General features: G+C 48.7%; 1 protein-coding gene across 1 annotated transcript in view; it reads left to right on the forward strand.

Moving 5' to 3' along the window:
• The first annotated feature begins 3,429 nt into the window (after positions 1–3,429).
• The window catches only part of COPA (coat protein complex I subunit alpha), a 79,763-nt gene continuing 70,750 nt past the window's right edge, over positions 3,430–12,442 (forward strand). Inside the window, exons 1-5 of the mRNA XM_078619887.1 lie at positions 3,430–3,718; positions 7,006–7,119; positions 10,418–10,491; positions 11,005–11,085; positions 11,788–11,864. Coding sequence (XP_078476013.1) covers positions 3,679–3,718; positions 7,006–7,119; positions 10,418–10,491; positions 11,005–11,085; positions 11,788–11,864 — 386 coding nt within the window. The 5' untranslated portion in view covers positions 3,430–3,678. The remainder of the gene's footprint in view (positions 3,719–7,005; positions 7,120–10,417; positions 10,492–11,004; positions 11,086–11,787; positions 11,865–12,442) is intronic.

The following is a 12,442-nucleotide window of genomic DNA, read 5'->3' on the forward strand; positions in this document are numbered from 1 at the left end:
CGAAAAAAACATCTTTGAATGTAAGTCTATGGGACCACTCGGGGCGATTCTCAGCTGGAGGGAAATCGCCCAAAAAGAGTCGGTACTCCACAGAACGTAGCATGACGCTGATTGGACTATATCCAGAGGCACAGTGACGGCTAGCGTGACTCTGTGGTTGAATGACATTGGTGGTGCGTCGCCCAATCGCCCTAATGAAGAAACCGCCCCTGTTCAAATCTAGAATAATACATCCTTTTTTGGGGTTATATCGCGTAAATATAGACGTGTCGTTAATCCCACCACGACCATACAGAGCAAAATCAATAAGGTATGTCACGTAAACAAAACGTACCAATTAGTTGCTACTTCAGCACACCATTTATATTTTGGAGAGTAAACCCACAACATTTACAATTTGAGAAGTAACGTTTTGCCGGTAATTATTAGAACGAGCTTAATCAGCCGGTGGGCTGACGTAGTAACGAATTGGCGCGCTTTATTTACATGACAAACCTTGCTGATTGGCTGAGTCGGGTGGTGGTGGGTTAACGACACATTTACGCGATCGAACCCAAAATGTATTTTATTGCATGGGTACCATGATTTTCGGATGAAATACAATTCGGAATTTTGGAATGTATTTGGGCAGTGGATTTACGTTTGGTGGAAATGTCCGTGAGTTAATAGATTAAGATAGATTGATCATGTATTCACAATCGATTAATGGAAATAATAGCAATCATACCAATACCCTCACCGCTACCTAACCTTAAATCCACTCCTAACACTGACCTTACACCTACCTCACACTAACCAAACCCCTACCTAACACTAACTCTACCCCCCCTATCCCTACAGTAATGCTATCATTATTATTCCGCTTGTTTACCCAGGAAAGCCTCATCTAGTCTCAAGACTCCCATTTCAAGAGGGTCCTGCCAAGTTTCTTTGCAGTCAAGGAGAGGAGCAAATTTGCTGCTGCTGTGTGTAACTCCCATTGAGTAATTTGCATGAAATCTTTCAATATTTGGGATGTTTGGGGAAACACAACTTATGTGATTTTAATTTATGGTTAGTTACAATCAGTACTAATCGATTTTGCGATTACGAATGCAATAGAGTATATCATATTTGATTATTCGATTAAAATGAATGTGTCACATTTGCTCTGTGTGTATCAATTAACACCCTGGATACCCATTCAAATAGATGTTCCTTCTCTAGTCTGGGTTCATCCAGGTGTAGTGCCATAAGAGGGGAGGGGCTGCTGGGGGCTCTGGGATCCTAGGCAGATAAGCCCTCGGCGCCAGGCGCTAGGATCCCAGGCAACCCAGACGCTTAAGCCCTTTGGCACCACCAACGGGGGGGGGCTGTGTGTGCTTTGTGGGATATCTGGGGGCGCACACAACCCCACCCCTCGTTGGGGACGAGGCATAAAAGGGCAGCTCCCTGGCCGATCGGGGCCAGTCGCAGCTCAAGACCCAAGACCCACCAGCCAGCCAGCTTAGGACCCTGGACCCCCTCGTCCCGCTTGTCCTTGTAAGGGCCGGGACGCTGTGAGGGCCAGTGGTGGGACTCTGGGACTCCTGGCTCTACGTCCTTGTAAGGGTGAGTTCCGAGGAAGCCAGAGTCCAGACCCGCACCTTGGCTCGGTCGGGTCAATTAGCCTCCCCTAGGGTAATTGTAGCCGGAGGACCCCAGAGCGTAGCCAGAGTAGTGTATCTAGGCTGTGTACCTAGGCTGTGTACTTAGGCTGTAACAGAGTATCAGGACTGTTGGAGTGTTGTATTGTAATAAAGAAGTTACCTCTACAAGTGTCTCCGGAACCCATTACACAGGTAAACTATTGTAATACATTAAATTTTTTTTTTATATACACAGGATTTGACGACCAACATTTTTCATACTTGCTTTCTTTTCAATTAAATCGCCACGTAGGCATGTTAACACCCGGCAGAGCCAATAAAATCAAGTTGTTACATGGACAAATGTGCCAATTGATTCATTAATTTTTTGTTCCAGAAAAACTGGAGGAATATTGACAATATTGTTATTTTTAATTTATGATAGAATATAGTATTACAAGTTTGCAGTCGATACCACATTGGGAAGTGGGTTAAAATTGAGTTACAATATTTGAGGATACGACAACAACAACAGAGTGAGTTCAGTAAAAGCGTGTAAAACAATGAATGAAGGAATGAACGCTGCACCTCGTGCGCTGTCAACACGCGTCTTGTGGGGGACGGGAGGTGCCGATTGGAACAGCACGTACCACGTGGAATGGGGAGCGCTGTAGTGCAGCTCACGGCCACCAGCACCCAGTGCTAGCGATTATCTGAGCCGGTCCTGGGCCTCGACCTAGCTTTAGGGGTCGACTCAGCCTCAAATGAGTACCTGGTGCGGTGTGGAGTTAAATATCTCCACTGAGGGAGACGTAGGCAGTCGGCCGTGGTGCTGGCTACCCAATCCCTTGTGTGCCGCAGTGCCGGCATGCGTTAGGTGCCGCTCGCTAACAGCACTTGCCCAAGAAGAAAAACTAATTTGTTGAGCTATCATGTGGCCAGTTCGCTTCTAAAAAATAATTGAATACCTCGGACTTTGCCCTGGAAGGATGGAGACGGGTTAGTTGTATTTGTATGCATTTGGGTTATTTGTTTTACTTTTCCTGTGGGGCCGTCCATAAATGACGTCGCGCGATTTTAGACGATTTTTGACCCCCCCCCCCTATTGTCACACGGCGTCACAAAAAGTCAGACCCCCCCTTCAAATAAGACGTCAAAAAGCTCTGCCCCCCCCCCCCCCAAATATAAAACATGCTTGAAATCGCTTTAAACTATTGTCATTGTTGTGCGTTTTTAATGTGGCGCTGCACTCTGGTATTGTAGGAGAGCGTGTTGTCTATATTTATTTAAAGTTGCGCATTTTGATGTGACGTCACATTTCTCACCCCCCCCATCGTCACACATCGTCACACATCGTCACAAACGTCTGACCCCTCCCCCCCCCTAGGTGCGTGACGTCATTTATGGACGGCCCCTGTATATTCTGATTGATTCTGATGAGGCCCGCTCGCTCACTGCACTTGCCGCGTGAGGCTACACAGGCCACCTTTGCATTTGCCTTATTCGCAGTCACGTGCCCTCGGGGCGTGGCTTCTGGCCCCGGCTCGCGCGGTGCCTTGTGGGTACACGTTGAGCTTCGGTGACGTGCCACCCGAATCGATTAATGGCATTCTTAAATTAAAGTAATCGATTAAAACGTAACACTATCTGCATTGCTTTCATCGCTTATTGTTACTTCTGACAGAATAAAAACGTATTTGAAAACCGTAATTTCCACCGTAATGTTCAACGTGGGCATTTGTTTAGGTGTCCGCAAACACAATTCACCGACCGCCGCGTGAGGATCGGATAACGCGATTTCATGATGGTGAATCGATTCCTTTTGGTGGTAGGACAGTCGACGTGGTTCCTCCGTCCATGTTGAGAGAGACGCCGGTGAGACGCAGGGAGACACGGAGAGGAGACACAGTGAGACGCAGGGAGACACGGAGAGGAGACACGGTGAGACGCAGGGAGACACGGAGAGGAGACACGGTGAGACGCAGGGAGACGCCGGATAGGAGACACGGAGAGACACAGGGAGACGCGGAGAGGAGACACGGAGGGGATACAGGGAGACGCCCGCGAGACAATGCTGACCAAGTTCGAGACCAAGTCCGCCCGCGTCAAGGGTGAGTGCCGCGGATATTCGGGGGCCTGTCATGCGAATGTGGACATGTGTTCGTCGCAGACCTCTTTTTCCGGACGAGCGCCAGTACGTTTGAGTAGTCTTGGGGGAGGGGCGGGGCTGGTCAGCGCAAGTTGGTGAAGGTGGTGGACGTAGAAGTATAGTACAGCAAATGGATCGTGTTGCACAGTGGTCTATGCTGCTGCTGCCTGCCACGTAGCGCCCGACATGGGAACGCGGAATTTCCACCAACTAGCTCGGTGATTTGCGCGTGGCTGGGCTCGGTAGTGCTGAACTCTGCTCGCCTCGTATAAGTTCAAACCCACATCAGCATCATCAGTCGAAACTAAATCACGAAACTGTATATTTTTATTTTACCAGCTAAGGCCAACTGAGCGATCGATATAGCTATTTTTCAAAAGCGACCTGGACACAAATGATAGCCCAACGAAGTGCCTTTTCACGTGGAAGTGTATAGCCGCCAAATAGCTCTAAACGCGTGATGTTCATTCTAAATGTGGAGGGAAAACCCGGAGGACCCGGAGAAAAATCTTTAAGCGACTACAAATATACAGCAGGCGTCAGGTTCGGAATCGAATCCACGATCTCCTGCATACCAGTTGGTCATCCACTGCCGGATGAAGGCCGCTAAGCCATGAGCTCATTTCGTCACCCCTACCTCCCGCGGTGAGACGGAGTCTCGGGCGTGTTTCCCTTCACACAGTTGGGAGCACGGGCGGTCTGCCAATCTCGACAATCTTGGCCATTATCTGGATCTATATACGCTCTTTGAAACTCTTTTTATTTTATCATGTAAGGCCCACTGAGCTCTTCTTCAGAAAGGACCTGGCCGCAAATAATAGCTCAACGACGTGGCTTATCATGTGAAAATTTATAGCAGCCAGATACTCTAAACGCACGTTTGTAAATGTGGAGGGGAAAATCGTAGGAGCCGGAAAAAAAATCCACGCGACCACGGGAAGAGAGACACGCAAATTATAAATATACAGACGTCAGGTTGGGATCAAACTCATGGTCTCCTGCATACCAGGCGATGGAGTTTTAACATCTCGCCACCGTGACCTGTTGCCAGCAGCGAGAGCTTTCCACATGACTTTTGATGGCCTCAACGTGCACCTAGCCTGGCACAGTGGCTGTGGCTGACGTCACCTCCACCTTGGTGGTGAATGGCGACTGTCGATCCCTTCCTGTTTGGCTGTCGTTACTGTATTCTCGACTTTCATGCCATCTCCCTCTTCTCGCCATGACGCTGTCCTGCCACCCAAAGGCCACTGACGATCCGTCTACTCACAAAAACTAATAAAGCATTTATCAGACAACCTGCAAGGCCTTCGTTCTGGAATTACATAATTTCAGCAGCATTTGTTGAGACAAAACGAAAACACTGCACCTGTTTAGACCTTCAGTGTCTCATCAGCTGTCATGCTTGTTTGAAGCGATGCTGGTGAACTGAACTTATTTTTAAGGAGAGATAGTGTGTGGAGATGAGTAGAGTAAGATGAGAAAGAGAGGAAAGAGGAAAGTGTGTGGAGGGGAGCACATTAGCACGGTTGGCTGTGTATGGTGCAAAATAAGTTCAACACATACATACAGAGTGAGATGAAAGGGGAGAGGCAGGATATTTGAGACAAGAGGTAGGCAGGAGCAAGTCCATGTATAGATTTTGAAGACTGAGTGTGAATTATGTAGTTGATCCAGGACTGGATTGGGAGCTGGTGGAGGGATTGGCGTATTTAGCTGAGGTTGTTTTGCTTACGGGTGCCGATGAGAAGTCTGGCATCGGCGGCGGCGTTTTGGATCGTCTGGAGTTTGGTGATCGAGGATTTGGGGGGCAGGCTGTGAGGAAGATTTGTGAAGGTTGGGTCAGGATGTCATGAAGTCATGGGTGACGGTCTCGGTGGCAGTATCCTAAGGACGTGGTACGTGAATACCGTATTTTCCCTGCATATAACCCGCAGATGCATATACCCCGTAAAAATAGCGTTTTGTGTAAAACAAATTTCAGATAGCCCGCACCTCCATATACCTTGCATGCATTAATATCCTTAACGTCATTACCGCAGCTTAATTCCATCATATTAATACAAAGTTTACATTTGCAATACATTCCACTATCAATTGTTAACATTAATTTCATAACGTGTACAAAGAAAACAAACTAACCAGAAACGAGTGAACTTAAAACAGTAAATAAGTAACAAAAGTAAATATCCAATAAATAAGTAACACATAACTGGTAGATAAGTAAGTAAGCGTACTGTTAGGCTTACCATCATTCGACCTCATTACAGCTACTACACAGGTAGTTACCCCTGTATAGTTTTAGCACTGGTAGATTGCTCACTGCACAGACAATAGCGGCACTACGGTAACGCCATTGCCTCCTGGCAACAAAGCCATTGGAAGTTTGAAACAAAGTTCATGGTCGCGACTGTATAGGGCTCAGCCAATAGCAGCGGCCTAAGGGACTCGGCAATTATGATTCCGCGTTTGGTAGACGCTTGTTAAGGCCCTTCCCATTGTGCAATCCATAGACTCAGCTCAAACTTTCGCACCTCCCTACAGCCACTGAAAGTATTACGGTAAACAAAGTGCGCCCACTTCAAACATTGTCGTTTTATTGTACAAACAATTCGAATAATCTCAAATGTGATAACGTGCAATATTAGTGTGAGTCGTTTATTCAGCAGTGCTTTAGTCAAAGCTAAGTGTTGCATAGTGGATAGTCCTACCATGAAAAAATTAAACGAGTTATGACATGTCACACGTGTAAAATATTTTTGGGATAGCCAGCACCTCCATATACCCCGCAGGGTCTTGTTTTGTTTGTAAAAAGTGGTATACCCCGCGTCTTATATGCGGGAAAATACGGGACAGTACTGTATACATCTGTATGTGCCAGTCATCTCCGTTAACCCATGGCGCTTGGGTCTGTTCCGTGACCTATTGGCGAGCCTTTGACAACTTCACGTCGCCTCGAGTGCACCTAGCAAGGCGCGCAAGCGTTGTGCTGACATCACCGCCGCTTAGTGGCGGTGATGTCAGGCTGTTGTTGTGTGTGTTTTCTTGTGGGCGAGCGGTTGATGAAGTGGTTAATGCCACACAACGCTAAGAACCTTGCAACCCGAGTGAAGTTCCCGCTCGCAATCACTCTCAGTGGTGGGAAATGTCTGAACTAGTGTGCTATGCCGGCCTTCATGGGTCCTCACGGCACTTGCCCCAACAGTCCATTAAAGGTCACGGTGGGGTCTCTTTTTCCTTTTTGTGCAGGGCTTTGCTTCCACTCGAAGCGGCCCTGGGTGCTGGCGAGCTTGCACAGTGGCGTCATCCAGCTGTGGGACTACCGCATGTGCACGCTCATCGACAAGTACGACGAGCACGATGGTATGCTGCGCACTCCAACCGGGCGCGCGCGTGTGCTTGCGACAACATGCGTAATGCATGTGGGATGTGTGGTGCACGTGTTCTGTCCGTGGTGTGTGTGTCCCGTTCCCTCTTGTGTTGTATGTTTGTATGTTTTTATGTATGTATACCTCATTCCTATGTGTGTGTGTTGTATGTGTGTATCATTCCCATTTGTGTATTGTATGTGGTGTGCATATGTATGTTTTGTATGAGTGGGGAGCAGTGGCGTAGCGGTTAGCGCATTAACGTACAAACCCAGCGACTAGTTCAATTTCCGCTCACTGTCAACACCAGTGACCATTATTTGAGCCGTTCCTGGACCTCCCCTAGGTCGACTCAACCTAAAATGAGTATCTTGTGAGGTGTGTAAAAACATCACCACTGAGAAGACAGGCGGTTTGTGTATGTGTTAACTCATGGCACCAGCGTCTGTTCCGTAACATGTCAGCGATCCTTCGACACTTCACATGGCCTGAGAGTGCACCTAGCACCTATCCTGGTGATGTCACCGCTACTTAGTGATTGATGGCCGTTGTTGTGCGTGTGTTTGCATATGTAGATTTGTGTGTCTCATTCCCCTGTGTATGTGTGCATGCGGCGCTGCAAGGATGAGTCGTGGGAGCGGGTTGCTTAGGACATGGATTCCGCCTCCGTAGCCCGCAATCACAAATTAATATTTAATTCCATCAAAAAAATTACTTGCAGCGCCTCACCTATCACCATCCTGAAGGGAAAGAGTGGTAATCCGATCTCTGACCCCCAGGAAAAGGTCTGCAGGTTTGCAGGCATTTTTGTGAGGTCTTGGAGGGGAATTCCCTCAGCCCAGACAACATAATCGGGCAAGGTGGGACGACCCTATAAGTAGCCACCCCTTGAATGGTTGGCTGAGGTGCCATCTGTGAAGCAAGTGTGAGGGGCGATCTGAAGTCTGAGACCAGGAAAAGTGCCGGGTAGAGACGAGCTCCCATTCGAAATGCTGAGGGAGGGTGGCATCTGTTTGCAGACTGCCCTACATGACATCACAACTGTCTGGACCACAGGACGGGTTCCGCAGGATTGGAAGGTGCCCTGGTGGTAACAACTATAGGGGCATTTCTCTTCTCAGTGTCCCGGGACCGGTCCTGGCAAGGATTATTCAATATCGCCTTGCAGGCACGCCGAGGAGAGGCTTGCAGAGCCCCAATGTGGTTTCAGACAAGGGCGGTCCTGCATGGATGCCATATTCTCTTTCCGTCTGCTACAACAGAGGTGTAGGGAATTCCAACAAGACCTACATCTCTGCTTTATTGACCTGGTCAAGGCCTGTGATACCATCAACATGCCATGGCTGTGAGCAGTTCTTCGTGCTTTCGGAGTGCCTAACTCTGCTCACAATCATTAAGGGACTTCATGATCGTGGGCAAGCCCGGGTTAAGCTACGTCACCATGAGTCGGAGCCATTTTCTGTTCACTTTTGGGTGCAACATGCATGTCCTCTGGCTCCCACATTATTTAACATCATCTTTGATCACGTAGTTTGATAAACTGTCCATGGCTGTATGAGAGTGATTTCCATCTGGTACAGATACAACGGGAGGCTAATCGATGCCAAGGTGCGGTCGAAGGATGACTGCCTATTTGTATGCAAATGATCTGGTGATTGCTGCTCACTCAGAGGAGGATTTGGAGATGCTGCTGCTGAATCTGGAATGTGCCACTAAGAGGTGGGGTCTTGCCGTCAGCCCCAAAAAAACTAAGCACCTGCCTGGGTATTTTGTGCCACCAAACACTCCATCCCCTCAGCTTCCCATTGGTGATGGAGCAGTTGTGGAGAGTTTCCCATACCTAGTCAGTGTGTTTATGACCAGCTCCGATTTGACAACAGAGGTCTCACTCCGAATCAGTCAGGCGGCATTATCTTTTAATCGGCTGCGCAATGCTGTCTGGATGCTACCTGGTTTGTCGCTCCGCATTAAGTTTCGGGTTTTCTCGGCCACAGGCATGCCCTCCCCTCTCTATTCTTGTGAAGCATGGACCCCTCTAATGGAACATCTGTGCCGGTTAGAAACATTCAGACTGGCATGCCTATGATCCATCCTGGGTTGTGTGAGGAGCTCACAAATCCTTGAAAGATCTGGACACATTCCCATCAGTGAGCTCCTCCGGCATGCAAGGCTGCATTGGCTGGGTCATGTAGACCGCATGCCCAGCCACCGCATGGCCAAGCAACTTCTGTTTGGCCACATAGAGGGGGCTAAACGGGTGCGACGTGGGCTGGAGAAGAGGCGGACTGATGTGGTACGGGAGGATTATGGAGCTCGGTGGACTTGTCGACGACTGGTACCAGTGGTGTCAAGGTCAGCCTCTATGGAGGAGGCTCATGAAGGACGCTGCTGGGCAGTTGGAGGCAGTCACCCTCCAGCAACAAAGGAGGGCAGATGAGCGACACAACAACGAGAGGAGCACTGGGTGACTAAAATGCAGCAAGTTGGCACAGTGGGCGGTACAGATGGTGCATCTACCGGTCATCTCAGTCAGCCAACCTATGGCACCTAGGTCTGTCCCGAGACCTCATGGCAGCGAGCCTTCGACACTTCACATGGCCTCAAAGTGCACCTGGCTTGGTAAAGGTGGCGTTGTGATGTCACAGTCGCTTAGTGGCAAATGGCAGGTATTGGTTATGTGTGTGTGGTGTATGGGTGTATGGGTGTGTGTTTGTATGCGTCTGATTCCTGTGTGTTGTATGTATGCATTGTCTCATGGCTCTACATGTGTGTGTGTGTTGGGGGGTGTGGTGCTGGGGGGAGCGGTAGTGTAGCGGTTAGCGCGCTGCGCTATGAACCTGGCGACCCGGGTTCGATTTCCGCTCACGGCCAACACCAGTGACGATTATCTGAACCGGTCCTGGGCCTCCTCTAGGTCGACTCTAAATTAGTACCTGGTGCGGTGTGTAAACATCGCCACTGGGGAGACAAAGGCATGGTGCTGGCCACCCACTCCCTCGTGTACCGTTCCGGCCTTCATAGGTGCTCGCTAACAGCACTTGCCCCTACAGTCTGTTAAGGCTATACGGGGGATCTTTGGTGCTGGCAACCCACCCCCTTCGTGTGCCAAGCCGGCCTTCATAGGTGCTCGCTAACACCACTTGGCCCAACAGTCTGCAAATGCTATACTGGGGATCTTTGTATTGGCTGGCCACCCACCCCCCTTCATGTGCTGTGCTGACCTTCATAGGTGCTACTCGCTCACAGCACTTGGCTCAACAGTCTGTTCAAGGCTATACTTTTGGTGTGAGCAGGTCCTGTTCGGGGTGTGGACTTCCACAAGCAGCAGCCACTGTTCGTGTCGGGAGGAGACGACTACAAGATCAAGGTGCCCAGCGGGGTCACATGCGTGGCTTTGCGAGCGGGGCTTCACGCCCATAGACTTATATTTCCCATAGATTTACATTGCTCATAGACTAAGATCGCCCATCGAATAACATTATACATAGACTTACATTGCCCATAGACGAACATTGCACAGACTAAGGTCGACCATAGAATAACATTGCTCAGACTATGATCGCCAATAGAATAACATTACACATCGACTTACATTGCCCGTAGAATTAACACTGCATGTAGATTAACAATGTACGTACATAAAAATTACACCTAGACTAAGAGTGCATGTAGACCAACAGGTTCTTGAGTAATATTATGGATGGAGCTAAATGGAAGAAAGGCAATGGTTGCCAACGTCTTTGGGAAAGGAGACGACAGAGTGATGGGATATCACACGTGAGTGGCAGGTCATGTGTGTTTGCTGTGTGCAGGGTAGTGTGTGTGTGTGTGTTCCGATGGAAAACCTGTCACGGCTATGGTGGTGTGTGTCTTTCACCAGGTGTGGAACTACAAGCTGCGTCGCTGCCTCTTCACCCTTCTCGGTCACCTAGACTACATTCGAACTACGTTCTTCCACCATGTAAGTGTGTCTGTGGGTGTGCGTGTATTATATCGGAGGGCGGTGGCGTAGCGGTTAGCACGCTGGGTTACGAACCCGGCAACCCGAGTTCGATACCTGGTCTTGGCCAACACCAGTGATAGCGATTATTTGAACCGGTCCTGGGCCTCCCCTAGGTCGACTCAGCCTCAAATGAGTACCAAATGTGATGTGTAAACATCGCCACTAGGGAGACAAAGGTGGCCGGGCATGGTTTTGGCCACCCACCCCCTCGTATGCCGTGCTGGCCTTCATAGGTGCTCGCTAACAGCACTTGCCCCAACAGTCTGTGAAGGCTATACGGGGGATCTTTGTCTGTGTGTGTATGTATTGTATGGGGAGTAATTGTGTAGTGGTAAGCCGACTACAAACCCAGAAATCTAATTTCTGATTCCGACTCACGGCCAATTAGTGCCAAATATCTGAACCTGTCCTGGGTCCCTCCGAGGCTAACTCGGCATACTGGGTGCAGTGGGTGAACAACATCAGTGCTGGGGAGACAAATGTGGCTGGGCATCGATTTGGCCACACCACACCCTCTAATAGGTGTGCCATGCCGGCCTTCATAAGTGCTACTCGCAAACAACATTTGGCAAAATAAAGTCTGTTTTAATGGTTATCGGCAAATTGTTGTCTTTGTCACACACCACGTTGAGCTGTCCTGGCGTGTTTGTGTGTGAGCAGGAGTACCCGTGGATCATCAGCTGCTCGGACGACCAGACGATCCGCATCTGGAACTGGCAGAGCCGCACCTGTGTGTGGTGGGTGCTTACACGAACCCCAATACTCATACTATCACTAATCTTATCCCTATAGCTAATCCGAACATTGATCCTAAACCTATTATATTTTTTGGGTTTTTTGGTAAAGTCACGTAGATAGGTTAAAAGAAAATAACAAAAAAATAACTAAAAGCTACAACGTTTCGATCACAACACAGGCGATCGTCATCTGGAGGATAAAAAGAGGGGGAAAGTTCCCGATGACGATCGCTTGTGTTGTGATCGAAACGTCGTAGTTTTTTTGTTATTTTTTTGTTATTTCTTTGAACCTATCCACGTGACTTTACCGAAAGACCCAAAGAATATGAATTCCTGCAGTCATGAAAGCTTTAAAACCTAAACCTACTCTTAATCTTAACCCTTTCACTCATCCTAACGCTGATCCTACCACTATCACCTCCGATTAGCATGGTTGGCTATGTACGGTGTGAAAGAAGTTCTACATACGTGCATCCTTACACAAACACTGATTCTAACACTAACACTGATCCTAACACTTATCCTACCCTATCACCTATCCTACCCCAATCACTAATCGTAACACTGATCCTAACCCT

Source organism: Lampetra planeri, chromosome 65 (assembly GCF_965212315.1).
Source record: "Lampetra planeri chromosome 65, kcLamPlan1.2.h2, whole genome shotgun sequence".
In the NCBI taxonomy this organism is placed as follows: domain Eukaryota; kingdom Metazoa; phylum Chordata; class Hyperoartia; order Petromyzontiformes; family Petromyzontidae; genus Lampetra; species Lampetra planeri.